Source organism: Anomalospiza imberbis, chromosome 2, assembly GCF_031753505.1.
Source record: "Anomalospiza imberbis isolate Cuckoo-Finch-1a 21T00152 chromosome 2, ASM3175350v1, whole genome shotgun sequence".
In the NCBI taxonomy this organism is placed as follows: domain Eukaryota; kingdom Metazoa; phylum Chordata; class Aves; order Passeriformes; family Viduidae; genus Anomalospiza; species Anomalospiza imberbis.
The window spans coordinates 35,183,483-35,201,887 of NC_089682.1; the positions used below are offsets into that span (position 1 = coordinate 35,183,483).

Consider the following 18,405-nt stretch of genomic DNA (forward strand, 5'->3'; position numbering starts at 1 on the left):
TTCTTCTCAAGCTAGTGTATGAAGACAGCTTCATAAACTCTGTTTTGGCATATGTCCTTTAATCTTCAAACCCTTTCATCATGAACTGGGCTACCCAGGTTAGTGTTTAGAATGTCTTTACCTGGTACACACTCTCAGGGATTTCCACAGAAGTGTCTTATTTTCCTTTCCCTTGAAGGAAGCAGGGAGAAGGAAGCTTTTAGTCTCATGTTGAGAAGTGTGTTATGAGAGAGATCCATTTGGAGCTTGGCTGTGTTCTGAACTGTCTCTGCTCTGTGCCATTCAGCAGAGGGTAGAAAGTTCTGGAGAGGCAAAAATAAAAGAACTTGTAAGGGAAATATCTCAGTGAAATCTTCAATCTAGATTACATCTGCATGTGAGCTCATTGCACAGCAATGTATTATCGTTCACTTTGGAAGAAGCTGAGATAAACCAAGAGCTGCTGAAATATGAGCTGAGTATTGATGTTGAACTTGCAATTAAAAAGAAATGATGCCCTGCAATGACCCCGAGAGATACTCAATTTCAAGAAGGGCGAATAGAAAGATTCTTAAAGGAAAGAAAGCTTAATCACGGAAATGAATGAAAAGCAGTGCAGCAGAAACTCTTTGGCAAGAAAGGCTGGTATTTTCCAGCCACTGTTAATGGGCAGGAACATGCTTTGTCATTGTGTGCCTTTGTGCCTGTGTGCATTAATTTGTAGCTGGAAGTAGAAACCACAGACTAAATACTGAGGGCTGCTTCCAGTAACAGCCATTATGAGGCTCGGGGTAAAGCTTGTTAGGGAACAGCTTCACAAAGAAACTGGGAAAGGGCAGGGGTCTGGAAAAGTGAAGGTGAAGAAGCTTATTATCTGGAGAAAAGCAGGTCATGGAATTCTCAGTTAAAGAGTGAATGATTTGGTGCCAGGGCAGAGATGAGTAATATTTTGGATGATGCAGAACTCGTGGGTTGCATCAGTTGTTTTTTCCCCGTTGTGGTCTGTGGTGCTGTCTGATTGGAAGCAGGAAGCTGTGTGCAGGAATTCCAGCCCCCTGTCAGTAATGGACTGGGCATGGGCTTCTTGGGGGGAACAGCCTACCCCAGGGCTCTGTCGTCATCAGATTACTTGACCTTTCTCTTCTCTACTTGGCTGGGAAATAAAGGTAGCTTGTGTCTGTGGGGAGACTACCTTATTTCTGCAGAGAAGTACAGGGTAAAATGATAATCAAAGAAGACAAAACATCACCTAGGACCCTAGATAATTAGGACCTCTTCTGTTACAGAACTGGATTTTAACTGGCTCTTAGTTGTTCTCTTTCATTTCCCCATTTTTCTTGTAGATTTAAAGTGCTTGGATTACTGAGCAGGGAAGGAAAGCAGGGACAAAATGGGGTGACATCAGGTGAAGAGGGCTTAGAATTTGTCTCCAATTTGTCAATCCTTAAGTTGAATAAATTAACTCAATCAACTTGAACTCCTCTTTTCCACCCTGCAGCCCCTTCAGTGTGAATCTTATTGAGCACAAAATATTAAACAAATCTTGGTTCAGCTTGCAAACACTTTTTCCTTTCATTTTTATGTGTAGAAGAATAAGCATAGCACTTTTTAGCTGAAAACTGTATCACTATAGGGTCTGGCTCCTGGAGTGACCTTCCTGGTGACATGAGATCAACAGTTTGAGCATTGAGATCTATTATAAAAGGGAGCATTCAGAAAAAAGTACACTGAAGAAGTCCTGATTCTGGAACCTGGTTTCTCTTTAAGCACTTCTGGATTTGTACTTGTAAACTTCTAACCTCAATTTCTTCACTTTCTGTTTAAAGTTGTGTAGTGTTTTTCAAGTTCAGGAATCAAGAAATGCTCTGAAAACTCTTACCATCCTGACTGCAGATGCTTTTTAATATAAAATTGTTATTACTTTAATAAAGAAGAAAAGTTCTTTTAGGTGTTTTATCTAAGCTTACATAAGACCTTATTTATAGTGAGGAACATATATTTTGGATGATTTTAAATCAAAGTTCTCAGCAGAATATGGCAATTTATGATGCTTAGCTCTTAGAATTGGGAATGCTGGTTTGTTTTGTAAATCTGTGCTCTTAGCTTCCAAATTATCTGAGGGAATAACACTTATCTTCAAATCTGAAGTTATTAAAATCCAGTTATTTCTCAGCTTTCAAGCTCATGAACAGCTTTTCAGCATTTACCTTTGCTTTGTTCTTGATGAGTTTTACAGGTCATGCTTGATCTGTCAGCCTGCAATTGAAACTAAACTCTGGTTTGTTTATTCTCCCGAGTGACCAGTAGGTGCCAATTACAGTATTTCAAACTGTTGAATGCAGGTGGCAAAGATGGCCAAAGCCACATCATCTGTTATCTGCAGAGTTCTGTTTTTCTCGGTGTTAATGTAGCATGAACTCATACCTCCCTGAAGGAGAGAGTTCCTGTCACCTCCCCAACCCTTCCAGTGACACTGAGTGCTCGAGCTTGACGGTGCTGAGACCCTGAGCCAGTGTCACCAGCCTCTGCTGGCAGTTGCCTGTTTTACCATGTGCCTGTATCTGTAATCTTGGCAGTGAGATGTTTGGCCTCTTTTTTGTGTGTTTTGTTTTTTTGGTTTGTTTTGTCTTGGAGGGCAAAAACTTGTGAAAAGTACTTGGGTTTTGTGTTCTGAGCCTTGCTTGGTGTGGTCCAGATCCAGGGCTTCTTGAACATTGGATGGGGGAATGGGGCACTCAGACAGTCTCCTGCCTTTTCAGGTATTTTTAAGGGAAGAGTAAATCTCTGAAGGTGCTTTATTCTGTCCTTTCATGCCTGAGGGGAGCCTGAGCCCCAGAGCATGGGTCATGTGGGCAGAAAGCCTGAGATACACCCAAAGAAGACATAAAACCCTAGGAAGTTGCAGCCACACAGTTTTCAAGACTGAACTGAGAAACTTTCACTGTAATCAATCTTGCTTTGGTTAAAAAAATAATTAAATGTTGTTTTCCTTCTTCAGCTGAAGAGGGAAGAGCACAACCCCCAACACCCCAACACATCTCTTGACTCTTTATTGATATCCAGTTCTAGCACAGGACAGTGATTTCTCCCTGAAGGTAGAAAAGTTAATTTGCAAGAGATGTTACCTGCTAGGGAAATACCTAAAGGGAAAGAACTGTTTGTGTCTTACTAAGGGGAAAGCACAATCCTGAAATGCCAATGCAGCTGATGCCTTGGAGCCTTCCTGCCTAGGAAGTTTTGGCTCTTCATGTGGGAGGCCCAGTGGAGAAGTGCTTGGTGACCCAAACTGAGGAGTGTGTTGGGAGTGCTGCATGTCCATGATCCACAGCCTTTCCTGGCTGAGTGACCAGCCAAACTCAGCTTTTACCCTTGTGATATCCAGTGGCCAGGAATGCTCTGACTCTGCTCCACATTCGTGGTTTGTTGGTTTGCCAAGGTTTGAAGGCAGTGTCTGTTCAATGTAGGAGGTACCTGGACTTTCAGCCTAGAAATAAGGCCTGAAAAATCCCGTGTGTCCTCTGTCTTTCCTTGTTTAACCTTCCAGGGCAGGGGTAAGGCCTGACAGAGTTGGAATCACGCAGTTCATCTCTCTTGCTGAGCCCCTCCCAGCATCCAGCCTGTTTGCATGCCCGTATTCCTGATGTGATGTCACCTCACATGCTGCAGGATATATTTAGGATAGACTCTGGGTTATGGACAGTACCAGGATTATTATGGTGCTGTTGTGCCTTCGATCAGTGACTGTGCTGGGAATGCAGGGACGTTCCTAGCAGATTTTGACAGTCTCTTTGTTTCTTTTCTCTGACAGTTCACACACAGCTCGAGACTTTCCTGCTTTTAGTTGGCTGGAGTGCCCTGGTCCATGCTGCCTTTAATCCCCTAGGACCTTGAACTTCTGTCTGCCCAACTCTGAACAAAAGGATGGAAAATGTCTTGATTTATCTGAGGACAAATAATCAAACAGGCTGCAAGGGGAATATAGTTAGGGGTGTGTGTGAATGTCAGGAAGCAAATTGAATTCACACAAAACCAGTTTAGACTGATGCTGAGGAAGCATTCAGATTAATCTTTGTTCATCTCCTAGGAAAAGAATCCCATCATTCTGAGCTTAAGTTAGAGCTGCAGCCTGCTTGTGAAGTCACTACCTGAGCAGCCAATCTCAGTATTCTGGGTCTCTTGTTTCCTTAAAAGTGTTCTAGCATAAACATGTAGGAGTCTTGGTTGGTAATCCATGTATAACCTCTACTGTATCTCTACCACCCTTTTATCCTTATTGGGGGGGTAATTTGCAGTGTTAATTTTAAGAAAGATCTTCTAGTGTCAAAATGGGTATCAAACTCTCAGATTGTATGTCTGCATACTACCCTTGTGTACAAAAGTACACCTGCTTCTGGGGCAGAGGAGAGGGCTGGTGGAAACTGGAGGAGGGGGGATTTCAGAAGCTGGAGAAGTAATTATTGTGTTGTAGTTGGAATTAATTTCTTAGCGTGCTGTGTGTTTTCTGTTGACCAAAACAAAGCAGGCCCTTACAGTCTAGAGAAGTTGGACCAAAAATTATAGCTCTAGCTTCATGATACATCCAGAACCCCAGTTTGGTTTCTTTCCAGAATCTCAGTTTGGGAATGATGTGTTAAGTGTGTGCCATGTGGTGAGCTATCAGTTTAGAAACCTGTTGAGAGGGCAAGGTATAAGTGGGTTGTTTTGGATGATTTCCCGATGTGTTCTTCATTAAAAGCATTGTTTGCCACTGGTCTTCAGTGGATTTGAAATGTAGGGTTCTTGTACTAAAAGAGTAGCAGGTAAGAGAGGAGGAGAGCAAATAAACAGCTTTTTCTTTCCTCCCAAGCCACCCTTCTCTGCTTGTTGTTGCTGCTGCTGTGCCAGAAGTAGGTGAGCCAGGTAACAATGGGAGTCTAGGGAGCGTAAAAAGAGTCTTAATCTGAGTCCCAAGAGTTCTTAATCTGAGTCCCAAGTTTCTTCTTGGGTTCCCTGGCTCTTTCCCCCAGAGTGATCCTGGAGGTCACTGTTGGGATCAGCTTTCCTTGATTAGTAAGAGAAATCACAGAGGTATTTTGGTACACTCTACAGTTTCTGCCCTGTGAAATAGAGAGCATTAACAATGCCGGCATATCTGAGGAGTAGTGATTTTGTTACTTTTGCACTAGAGATGCAGCTGTTGTCAAAATTCGGGGAAGTTTCGGTTTCTTAACCGATGTATGTCAGAAATCTTTCAAAACATCACAGTGTTGTCATGGTATCTGAGTATTTCAAAACAGCCTAATGGTTTTCATTGATATCATCACCACTTTGCAGCTGAAGGAGTTACTGTACCCTTGGGCTTTGAGACATCTAGAGAAAAAGCTATCTGTGGCAGAGCCTGAAGGAAAACCCTCAGAAAAGTATTATCAGATGCACTACTTGAATTGTCTCTTCCAGTGTAGAACCATTGGTATTGTTAGGATACTGTTTTGCTTTAACTTGAATTCCTGTTGACAGCCTCAACAAAAAGATGCATTCTGGATTAGCCTGAAGATCTTAACTCCCATGCTCTTAAAGGAGTCACCAGTGGAAGACCAGCTCCTTTTGTGCTGAAGAGTAGAAGGCAGATTTGGGCAGCAGCTTCTGTGTTGGGTAAAAGGTCTGATGGTTTGGGTACTTTGTCTTAGTACAGGATTAAATGGCTAAAAATGAAAAACTATTTTACAACAAACTTAAATGGTTGTTTATCCCTACTTCAGAGATCTGTCTCCACAAACTAGGAGAGAATACTTCAAAAATGTTCAAGAAAGGTGTTGGACGGTGAAGTAAAGCCTGTCATGAATAATTGTGGTTACTCTTTTCCAGGTCCTGTGTTCAATGTCTCGGTGCATTCTGACAGCCCAACGATTTACCAGGGTGAGGTGGCAGATTTGCTGTGTATCATCACAACGGAAGGAATGCCACTTGAGCCAGGTATTGCAGCAAAATTATTTCACCTGTACATCATTTGCCTTCAGAAGTTACAACCCTATATCTTTAGAGTGAGGCTGGAGAGTTGAGAACCAACAATTCTGTAGAACTAGATAAAAACAGGACAGTGTGCTTGCTTTTACATGCTTCAATTTAAAGCAAGGTTTGTTTGTTTGTTTGTTTGTTTGTTTGTTTTTCATTTTACCTCCTGAGGGGAGAGGGGAAAAATGTTCTTACCATCAAATCCCGCTCTGCTGTCCTCATCAACTGACCCCACTGCAGGTAATCTCAACCTACAATCATCAGATAGGCCATGAAAACCATTCCTATTCCCTTTAAATAGAAAGGAGGTCCATTGGCTAAACCATTTAGAAGAAAATGTTTGTCTGTAAAGAAATCTTGGACTACTGGCCAGTCAGCTTCTCACTTCAGAGTGAATTTGAGGCTTAAGGTAAATCTAAAAATCATAATAATTGACTGCTGCAGCCTAAATGCCAAAATGAATGTTCATTGCCTTCAGAGTTGAGCATCCTTTCTTATGTGGAAGAAAGAAATACAGTACCTAGTTCCTGTGAGAAGGGTAACAGACACAAAAGCAAATTTTTATGGAGAGCTGAAAAGTTCAGAGAATTGCTCAAAACCTAGCTGCTTGCCAAGCATTGTCTGAGCTGCTTTTCATCAAAATGCTGTGAGAGTAACTCTCTCTCTTATACCCAAAATTTGGGTTTGGAGTCATTATGTATATGGATATAAGCATCTCTTTAAAATAAATCTACTAATATATATGTAAATATAAAAATATGTGAATATATCTAAATATAAAGTTTTCATGATTTATGCCAAACTTAAAAGCCTACACATAAACCACTACAAAAGAGGTGCTGTGCAGAAAATATTACTTATGGTGTAGTGGCTGATGAGATGAGGTACCAGGCTTAGTAAAGACCCATCACTTTGAAATTACAAGATGTCTGTTCTACATTAAATCTGAGCGTGGCAGGGAAGCAATTTGCTAGATTACAGTCGTGTGCTGCCTGTGAAAAAATGATAGAAGTCTGTAGATTGGATTATTGAAATGCTTGGTAGGGAGGAAAAGCTTGAGTAGACTTTATTGCTGTCAAAAGACTCATACCCTGGGATATTGGGCACAGCAAGCAGCAACGTGTGCCTGTGCATCCACCTCAGCCTGTCCTGTGGCTTCTGCTCAGCAGGAAGCCTCTTCCACATTGAGGTGTGCTCAAACTCTTACAGGTATTGTTGTGAGGCAGTACCCAGAGCATCTGCCTTCCTTTTCAAAGCAATAATTGCTGACAGGGAGCAGCTGCTGCTTCTGCTGGTGCTCGACAGCCTAAATAAGCTCGGTGTTGCCTTGTGAAAGAGGCTTCAGCATCCCTGGCTCACTTAAAACTTGAAAACTGGAACACAAATTCCACCTGAATATGAGGAGGAACTTCTTTACTGTGAGGTCTGCCACACACTGGAACAGGTTGCCCAGAGATGTTGTGGGGGCTCCTTCTCTGAAGAGATTCAAAAGCCCTCTGCACAGAATCCTGTGTCATGTGCTCAAGGATAACTCTTGAGCAGGGAAGTTGGATCAGATGACCTCCAGTGGTCCCTTCCAGCCTTACCCATGCTGTGAAAAGAGGCCACTTAGTAGCAGTGGGGCTCTCCTGTCAGTGCTTTGCTGCAGCTGGGTTTGGGATGGGTTTGTGTGTGTTTGGTACCTTGAGACTGGGAGGAACATGGACTGTATAAGGATAATCAAAAAAATTGAAGTAAAAAAGTGTTGTCTTTTGAGGAGCTGATCATCAGCACAGTTAAGTTTTAACTTGGCAATTTCCCAAGGGTTTGTGGGTGTCTGTTGAATTGATAGATTATCCCTGGAGCTGGAGATGATGCTGTTTCCAGCAGTCATGGGCAACCAGAGTCTTAAATGTCAGCACTGTAATCTGTTCCATAACTGGGTAATGTCATCTTGGACATGGCAGACCTCTGTGGTGGTTTTTTATCTTGTTTCTTTCATGTTGGTGGTTTGTTTGGTTTTTCTTTTTCAGTCTATAATGGAGCAGATGAGACACAGACAAGTAAACCTAGAGTGGAGTAAAATGTGGCATTGTGGCAGGCTTTGAGAGGGCTTTTCAGTCCATGCTCTGAGCCTCCAGTTGCAGGATGAGCAGGATTTGGGGCCTAAGAAGTCATGCTGTGTGATGAAACACAGTCCTTGCTGGTCCTCTGGATGAGACTGGCAGAAGAACTGCAGGGAACAGCTGGAATTGATGCAGGGTGTGCAGACTTCCCTCATTCATCTGCCTTCTTGGCCTTGGGAGCTGGAGGGGGCTAATGGAGCAGGTTAGAGGAAGGGTTTAAGGGCTCGTATGGTAGCAAACATGTAGTTCCTCACTGGTAACCTTATTCCTCTGGGTCCCATCTCTGATCTGTCTTTATGCTGCGTCAGTATCACAGTTTAATTCACAACCAGGATGGAGGACTTGGTTTTTAAATTAGTGCCAAATGTTAGACAGACTGTGAAAATAACAGGGCTGTCTCATCCCCCTGGGACATGAGGCACACTGTTAGGGAAAGCCTACACCTGGCATTTAGAGAAACAAGGCAAGAGTTATCAGTATCTTCTGGAAGAAAACAGATGACTGCAGTCCAGACATGGTCATTCCATTTGGGAATGTGATGAGAAAGGAGAAAAGAGCAAATGCATTTGACTCCCTTCTGAGGGGCGTGGTGGCTTTCAAGGCCATCTGTACTTCTTGTGTCTGACCTGCTGCAGGGCTGTGGTGTGGGATCCCCTGTGAGCAGAGGAGCAGAATGTTTCCTAAGATGTCCTATTAGATGCACATCCTTTGAATGTATTTGGCGTGCCAGCCTGCTCTGCTCTTGTGCACATAGACACTCAACTTTGCAGGCATGCATGTGGATTAGTATGTATGCCTCCTGTAGTACACTGGTGTCAGGTGCCACCTCTTCTCCCCCTTTGTATGCACAATTAGAAATATAAAGTACTTCCAAGAAGCTGAAGAAAAGCTAAATGACCAGTTATCTTCATCAGTGCCATTTGCTAGTTAGATTGATCCTTTTTTCTTTTTTTTCTAGAGGCTTCACTTATGGTTTGAACCTTTTTCTGGTAGAGGCAGCTCACAATGCTTTCAGTGTGTGTTTTGTGTATCCACCCTGTGGGAAATTTTCAAAAGGGTAGAAAAGATTTTGGCGTGACTGCTACATGCTTTAATTTCCTCTGCTTCTTTGAGACCCTGCTGAAATCGACTAAGCAGGGTCGACTGTGTTACTAAGCCCAGTACATGGCAGCAACTGCTCCATCTAAAGAAGTGCTCCTTTGGTTTGGCAGCTGTGGTTGGTGTTTTGAATTGATACGAGGGGAATATATGTGTGTGTCAGTGGGGAATAGTAGTTCTTCTGTGCCCTGAAGATATAAAAGCTGCTTCTGATACTTCTGTTGAATACACATTTTCACAAATGATCTCTGTAGACTTCCCAGATCACCCATTCTTGGGCTGTGTGCTTAGGGATTTAAAAGTATTACTTACTGTGTCTGAAAGGAGATGTGGGGCTTTTTTATCTGCTCCAGCCAGACCCAATGGGCACTCTGGAGAATTTAACAAAACCAGCTTGTTTATGGCTTGAAGTGGTTTGCTCAGCTCTCTAGGAAGCCCTATTCAACCTCATTTAAATGTAGTAAACAAAAAGGGTCTCAAAATTGTGATTCAACACTGTAACAGGATGCTGAGAGAGCTCCATTCTAAGCAGTGGAAGTGTATGGTTCCTAAGAAGCTGGTCTAGAAATAGGATTCCCTCTTTTGAGGAGTGATTGGTCAGGGAAGTAGCTAAGACCCAGACAGCTTAGCCCTGTGTGTCAAATCGAAATGAGCATAAAGATGTGCTTTACATGTTGATGATCCTCACTGGCTGAGGAGGGGAGGAAGCACAGCACCACTGTTAACTCTGCTCACAGGGCCCTAAAGTGGCCAGCTCCCACTGCCCTCTGTTCCTTTAGGGTTGCATGTCCTGGTGGCACTGAGGTCCTTGATGCCCTTGTGGGCACTGGGATGTTACGCTTCACTGTGGGGTACCTTGGCCAGGTGTCCCACATGACTGACTGTGGCACAGAAAGAACTAGGGAAAGAAACATTTGTTGAGTGTGAGTGTGGTTCTTGAGTGGAGTTTTTGTAGATTTGGGTCAAAAATTGAGAGTGACTCGTCAACGTTGATGCAAGATGTGTGGAATGGGGCAGATGCCTAGTGTGTGACCTGTTTTATGTCAGTTAATCTACATATTTATTAGCACTTGGGAGCTGCTAGGCATGTTCATCTCTGATATTTAGAGAGCACCTGATTTATGTCCTGGCTTTGCTAAATTTGCTTGTGTTTTTATTGCACGAAACCCAGAGATATATAGAAATGAATCAGATGACTTTGCTGTATTAAGCTATTTCAAGGAGGATAGTGACAGAGTGCTCAGAGCCAAATCCTCCCTCTGACTGCCTGTAGTGAGTCACTAATTGCAAACTGTATACTGGCTAATAAAATATGTTGGCATAATAATGTTGTCCCACGTTGTAATTACAGAAGATAGATTCAAATATTTCAAAATGACAGCAAGTGCCTGTACTCATGTGAAGGAAGGGAACCTCAAATTATCTGAGATGCAAAAGAAGGAGTTCTTCAAAGCTGCCTGAAGATCTGAAGACTAGATTATTATTATTATTATTATTATTATTATTATTATATCTGAATTTATTGCTTAATACCTTTCCAGCAAGGTCAGTGATATGTTAAGTATAATTTGACTTAGCCTGAAAGGTGTCCACATGCTCCTACAGCACCTGGAAACACAAGAGCAAGTGTCAGCCTTGGATCTTTGGAAGGAATTGGTCATTCCCAGCGTGACTGCCTGTGGACCAGTGCTATTACCGTATTTGGCATAAACAGACAGCAGGGATGAAGAGTGGTTTCTGTAAACAGAGCTCTCTCCAGCAGAGGCCCTGTTTCCCATACACACTTGGATGAGTGCACAAAGCAGAGGTCAAAGTTTGGTCTCTTTGACTGAACATGTGTTTATGGTAATTTTTATTAACTTTGGTTTCAAGGGAAGTGGTCCGAGTGCTTTGCCAAGTAACTCATAGTAGCATTTGTAGGATGAGAGGCAAGAGGGGTTTGTCTGAGGGCTGCTGGTCCATGTGACCTATGCTGAACCCCATGTAGGGCTGGGACACTTGCTCCTGCTGTAGGGCTGCAAAGCAGGCCAGGTGCTGTCCCGAGGTTTTGTGCATTGCCCAGAACACCAGGCTGTGGCAGGCAGGGCAGGAAACTGCCTGGTTTGGTCAGACACTGTCTCTGGTAGGAACATGTGCTTTCTCATATTTTTGTTTTGTTTCTGTAGATGTGTGTAAAACCAGTGCACCTTAGGAAGGAGTTAATTATACCCCAAATACTGGTTTGTCTGGAGTTTTTTTCTGCAGTAAGGAGGACTGTACCACATGGGCAGCTGATAATATACTTCAAGTAAAAGAGCTGAGGCTGTCCCTTTACTTCCCTTTACTTTACAATATGGAGGTTCCCTTCTTTTCCAAAGTGCTAGCTTGCCTGATGGACTTAAAAATCATCTTCACTTAGATCTATAAACAATTTCAGTACAACAGCAGACTTAGGACTTCAGTTATTCCATTAGCCTGGAGGTCAAATGTGAAAGTTTAAGAGAAAATCAAACTCAGCTAGCCAAAAGATCAGTTTCAAATTTCAGATTGCTAGTATTGTATTTTTCAGAGCTCTCAATACTAGAAAATGGAGGTTTGATACATTCCCAAGAATCACTGGGACTGCATTAGGTGTGCACACACTGTACCAGTACTCCAAACTCAGGACAGAAATAGTAATTTCTGTTTCCACTTTGGGCCCATAGGTTTGCTGATGTGCCAGGAAGGAAGACCTGTGAGGAAACAAGTGAGCAGGCTTTCTTGTCTGTGCTGTGGGTCATGCCAGGTTTCAGACTCTGACAGGTATTGCTGGGCTTATGACAGCAAAGAATAGTGGTGATTTTGAAAGTAGATACTCAGCTACATCTGCCTAATGGGCTTAAGACTGAGATCTACTAATGAGATCAATAGGACCCTGCATGAGCACACAGTGAGCTAGATGTGCTGGCAGACTCTGACTACCTGTCAGCTGTGTTAAAAGTGTAAGTTCCTGCAAATCCATATTATAGACTGTGTCTTTGGGTGGTGAATCTTGTACAAGGCATCATGTCTGATGTGTCACAGTAACCCACAACTCTGGGAAACATGTATAAAAGCAGCACAGTCAGGCTTTGCTCCTGAATGTTTTGTGTTGTTGCAGGTAATTTTTTGTGCACTGTGCAGAATCTGTGTTCATTTAGGCAAACTCTAAATGTAAGGAAGGGGCCTTCAGGATAGAGCCTTCTGATCTTGTGGTTGTATAGGCCCTCATGAAGACAGGGACTGCAAATCACTCTCTGCTAGCAAATATCTAGCACTCCCACTCCCTTTCACTATAGGAGCAGCATAACTGTAGAACTTCTTATGATACTAAGCCTGCTTGGTAAAAACTAAGATCAGAGTTAAATACAAATTTCAGGATTGCAGGCAGAAAGACAAGAAATCAATTCTGTGTCATCCCTGTGGTAAGTCACCCTTTCTGTACAGCTCCATTCTTCCTGTCAATGCATTTCATTGCAGTTCACTGCTTGAATCTTCCTAGAAAGGACATGTTCAGGGGACTCTCTCTTTTTCTTTGTTTTCTTTTTTTTTTTTTTTTTCCCTCTGCTGTCAGACCAGTGCTGGCTGTGCTGCTTACAGATTAACCTTTCTGCTGAGAAATGGCACTATGAATGCTTTTCAGGACTCACCATCACGTCTGAATTCTTCTTTGTCCACAAACACAGATGATATGTCCTTTGATGTCTTCTGGTTTGCTGTGCGCTCCTTTGCCCTGGACAGAGAGCCCATCTTGCTGGCCTCGCTGGACCGGAGGGGGATTGTGACACAGAGCAGGAGGAATGGGAGCAGTGATCTCAGCCTGGAGAGGATCAGCCCTCTGGAATTCCGGCTCCGCGTGCATGGCTGCGAGGACCATGACTTTGGGAACCACTACTGCGTAGTGACCCCGTGGGTGCGATCTGCCACGGGCGTGTGGCAGCGGGAGCCTGACATCAAAGCCAAACCCATCTTTCTGTCTGTGAAAATGGATGGTGAGAGACTGAAACATGTGTTACTCAATTTAGGTTTTAACACCTTATTATGTCTTTTTGTGGCAAACATTCCCCAGAGCTACTTTTAAAGGTGCCTCTGGTAATCTCATTAGATTTTGTCATCTTTTTTTATGGTTAGCAATTTCTGATTCAAGATTCTTTAGAGTAGAAGAATCTGTTCTGCCTAAACAATTGATAGATATAAGATTGGAGCATTTTCTTTCCTGATCACCTCTTGGTGATGTTTTCCATAGCTGAGGCATCTTCCAGTCAAGGGCGCAGTACTCTCTCCAAGTGTTAACCCCTCTGCTGCCTGCTGGAGGAAGCCTTGGTTTGCAGATGGGGTGCGTGAATTAGTCACTTTGTGGTTAGTGTCAAAGCTGATAAGAGAAAAATCAGAGCTGTGACTACTTCCTCCCTCTCTAATGACAAGACATGTTGCTCCCTGCACTTTATGCCTTGTCTGCTTTCCACCCAGAGTTGCAAGTGTTGCTAGACTTCATGAGCAGGAAGTTGCACACTAGATGCTGCATTCAGAATTCAACTAAGGAGTAAAATGAATACAGGAGAGGTTTTGAACTAGTTGCTTTCTTGATATTTCCAGGAGAGGTCATTTTTGGAAATTCCATGAACTTGAAATGAACAAGAAGCTTTTGTTCTCCCCACTGCGCTGATCACTATTATAACTGTACTTTCCAAACCCTTTTCAGTTCTTACTGCCTTTTAACTGAGCAGTAGGTACTTCAAAATCAATTTTTTTTTGTTTAGGCACCAGCTTTGAAGGTTGATTAGATAGGGTAAATATATAGTAATTCTAATAATTCAAAGCACAAAGGAGTCCACTCCTTGCTTTTTGGAAATGTATTGCAAAGAATGCAGCCACACTCTGCCTCTGATGGGGAAACAATCTAATATTTCGTTTGGAGAAATGTGAGAGGATAACTCTTGAAATAAACTCCACTTTGCTATCTCACTCCAAGGCTTTTCTAGTGCTTCCAGCCTCTTCAAGGCTTTGAAATTATAGAGGAAGAATTAGGGTGAAGAGGAAAGGGAGAGACTAAAAGACCAATTTTTCAAATATGGGAAGATGAAAATCAAGAAGGAAAATTAGTGTAATTTCTTTCTGAAATAATTAATCTGCCCTGACTGAATAATGTGGAATTTTCTCCTTTTTCAGGCAAGAAGAAATAAAGGGGATGTCTGAATTTCTCAGTGATATCTAATGACTCTGCCTTCCTTTTTCAGTTCTGAATGCTTTCAAGTACCCCCTGTTGATTGGCATTGGTCTGGCTACTGCCATTGGACTCCTATCCTGCCTTATTGGCTACTGCAGCTCCCGTTGGTGCTGCAAGAAGGAAGTGCAGGAAACGAGACGAGAGCGTCGCCGGCTAATGTCGATGGAGATGGACTGAGCGCTGAGCTGGACACATTTGCATTTCGGGAGTGACTCACAGGGCTCTTGGATTGTGTTGAGACACTTGCTCACAGCCCAGACAAGACAGTGTGTTTGCTCTCTGATTTCAGCCTGGACCTCAAGCTTCTCCTTGTTACACGTCATGTCCTGAGAGCAATCAGGCCATATTTAGCAACTTGGGAGTTCTCCTTTTCCAGCAGCACTTTCCGCATATGGATCATGTCCTTCTAATGTGCAAACTGTTGAGCCTTCTTTCACCAGGACCCTGTGACAAAATTCATTAATGTTTTGTTTGTTTGTTCATTGGTTTTATTCCCCCTGTTGTGGTTTTGGAAAGATGTCCCTGGATGAAAGCAAGGTGGGCAGGATGATGAATGGGAAAGAGGCTAGTAAAAAGAAAGTGTTAGACTTTCATTGTATTAACCAATCTACCTTTCCCCTCTATCCCCATCACACCATCCTGTTCACTTTCACTTTCCACTTTGGTATCTCAGAAACTTCTCTGTGTTGGGTTGAAGGCTGGGGAGGGTTCCTGTGCTGGAGCCATCATGAGGTTGTTCTGGCAAAGAATTGTTTTATGGTTGTCAGCATGCCTTCTCTTCCCTGGCTTTCCAAGAGATTGCAGTTAATCCTGACATGTAACTTACCTGGTGTAGGTCCTTGAAGCACTTTTTTAAACCTTTTATTTTCAGTGCTCAAATCTCTTAGCTGTGGTGAGTAGGGACTAACTTGGCAACCCCAAAGAGTCAATCCTCAGACAAGCTTTTGATGGATGTCTGCCTATGGCCACCTTCTCCTCCACCCTTCCACCTTCTCTTCTCCCCACTACAGCTGCTCACATTGTGCCTGAGACCCTGTTCTGCTTGTGGCAGGGGGGCACGTGGTATCTAGGGACAAGGCTCAGCCTTCTGCTGGCCTCAGCAGGGAGGTTGGAGACCTTGCTCCCCGGGTGATGGAGTGATTTATGAAAATAGTAAGACATGGATCTTCATCTGCAGTTGGCCAACTGATCATGTTTAGAGACTTGTAAACTATGTATTACCAAATGCACAGACCAGACTTCAGTGCTGCTTCTGCCAGTCTCTCACTGGTAGCCCTCGAACCTGTGAGCAGAATCTGAGATCTGCAGTAGCTGCAGTGCAGCTCAGGGTAGGAATAAGAGCAAGCCCAAGAAGGCAGCAAGAATCCTCCAGGTTCCTAGGGCCCTGGTCTTGAGCATGGGCCTGCAGCAGGGCTTTCCCCATGGGCTTGAGACCTATTCCTCGGTGCTATAGTATGGAACTCCTGCTTTGGTCTTCCAAATACACTGACCTGGCTCCTGAGAGGGAGCAGCATCTTTGCCAGGCAGTTCTGTCTTCCCAGCACAGCTGGTGTTCTAAGCAATAAAGGTCAGAATAAAGATACTGTGTACAAACAAACCAACGAGGAAGTAGGACTTCACCACAGTCTGATGTTGCAGCTGTGTTTTGGCTTGCATCAAGAAGGGTGAGAAATGCAGAGATGAGGCCAGGGCTCAATCCTTACCATGGTTTTTAAAAGATGGTAAAGAAGAGCATTCATGGCAGGTAGTGGCTGTGGTGTGCTGTTGCCTGATTAGACATTAGTTATGTCCTAGACAATCTACTCTAATAGCTCATCCCACTGCATATTCCAGGGGAGCTGCAGGTCTGCTATCTGGCCTATGAAGGTTTTTTGTGGTAAGTTTTCTTAGTGTGGATTCATTTTTTTCTGTCTTGCATTGTGACCTTTGATCTGAGGCCGATGTGAAGGGGTTTTCCAGAAGGCTGCTCTGTGTCCTGTGTGTGAACATGCATGTAGTCACATCTGTATGCATAGAGGTGGCCAGGGATTTTTGGAAGATGAGTATGAAACATCTTCAAAATGGGCTTAATTTGCAGAGTTGGGGCTTGCAGGTTGTTATTTAAGACATTTCATGCAGTATTCTGGAACTGGGAGCCCCAGACCTATGAACCTCTGAAAGACTTTGGCCTGAAGGTACATAACTAGTTTTCTTTCTAGCCTGATGTTTTTCTTTCTGGAAGAGCTCTGAAAAGGCCTCTGTTGCAGGAAGACTTACCTGCCTTTCCTAAAGAACAGGGCAGAAACAGTCTCCAGCTTCCACTGTGAAAGCCCAGAAATCTGTAGCAAGGGAAGGGAGTTCAGGAAAGGATTCACTCAGATACTATTTTGACAGCAAGAATTTTTCTTCCTCTCCTGTCTCCACTGTAGTGAAATCTTGCTTTTTCCTGGGATGTTATGAAACACTATTCTAATGTTTGGGATGCTGGCTGATCTAGCAGCTTCTTTCCTGCATTAACATCTACTTTCTTCTCAGAAGGCTTGTGGCATTGGGGCATCTTGGGAGGGTGGAAGTGGTGGTGAAGTTCTAAGCACAGCATCAGTCACTTTTTGTCCTGGCAGACTGACTCCTTGTCTATCTATGCCCTTGGTTAAGTTTTAGGGAGAGAGGATCATGACTGTAATGCAATAATTAGGGAATAGATGAGCAGGGAACCGCCAGCTCTTCCCAAACATACAATATAGCACACTTCCTCCCTGCTGGAAAAAAAACTCAGGGTTATTTTGGTCAGGGCTCCCTTCTTCTCTAGTGAAAGGTCCCCATGTCCTTATCTAATACTAACCTTCCTCCACAGCCCATAACAAACCATCTTTGTCACTCCAAGTGAAGGAAGTTTGCCACTAGCTTGTACTGCTGACAGCCCCTTGGAAGGCAATGCTGCATCCCATCCCACCTTGTATTTGCTGTAGTTGGAAGGCTAGAAGCTGATGGGCTAGACCTAGCCCCCAGGTTTCCTTCTACTTGTGCCAATTTTGTATTATCCCCTTTTTTAAAAATAGAGTGTGAATCTTCTCTCTAAGGGAAAAAAAAAATTCTAGGTAACTTTTCATGTTTTTTATTATTATTATTATTATTTTGTGTGTGACCAGGGTTTGTGTGAGTGGAGGTGTGTGTGCATCTGGTTGTGTATTAAACCTGCAGAGTATCAGAAGAGTAAGCTGCCTGTGGTGCAGTACAAGCATCCATATCCTCCCTGCTGCAACCTGTGGTATTGTCAAAGTATCCTAAGGGCTCACATTGATCTTCCTCTGTTTGCATTGCCACGTCTCATGGTTAAGCTGGTAAATTCCTCCAGGCACTTGGAATTTCGATCCAGGGCAACCTTGAACATCATACAGCAGAAGGGCAAGATATTTTCTTTCTTTTGTTTTAATTTCAAAGTTATAAAATAAACTTTTGGGCACAATTCTGGAATGCAGGTACTGAATAGTTCTAACAGTGCTGTGTCAAATGTTTCTTTTTATGTTTAAAATAAAGAGCGAGCCTTTTTGATTATGTCTGTGCTGTGGGTCTGGATGTTTGAGCTATGGGTAGTTCTTTCCTTGTTCCCTGCATGTATGCAGACACTATTGTTGAAGGTATAAAATGTAAACCTCACAGTCCTGTTTCCAGCACTGTTTACCCTGTAAAATAAGCATGAGCCCTATTTTTACAGAAAGTTTTAAATATTTGTCTATGTTTCTGGCATGAATTGGGAAGCATAGTTATTTTCTGAGTCTATTGTGTTTCTACCCCACTGTAAGTCACCCTTTTTGTTGGGAGTTTTATTTTGATTAGCTAAGGACAGGAGTCACAGGTGGGAGTGTATATTTAATATCTGCTGTAAAACTTGTTGTTAGATGTTGAGTCTTCCTTGACCCCTTCATGAGGATTCTCATTTCCAAGGTACCAGGAGAAAAATCAATAGTGTTGGAAGAAAACTTCCTTCTTTCTTTGCCAATAGCTGAATTTAGGATGTTTTTTTTTTTT

The 18,405-nt window shown here is 43.1% G+C and overlaps 1 protein-coding gene across 1 annotated transcript in view; it reads left to right on the forward strand.

Annotated features, from left to right (window-relative positions):
* PTGFRN (prostaglandin F2 receptor inhibitor) overlaps positions 1–17,931 on the forward strand; it is a 65,762-nt gene extending 47,831 nt beyond the window's left edge. The window contains exons 7-9 of the mRNA XM_068180545.1: positions 5,824–5,931; positions 12,857–13,162; positions 14,408–17,931. Coding sequence (XP_068036646.1) covers positions 5,824–5,931; positions 12,857–13,162; positions 14,408–14,574 — 581 coding nt within the window. The 3' untranslated portion in view covers positions 14,575–17,931. The remainder of the gene's footprint in view (positions 1–5,823; positions 5,932–12,856; positions 13,163–14,407) is intronic.
* The last annotated feature ends 474 nt before the right edge of the window (positions 17,932–18,405 follow it).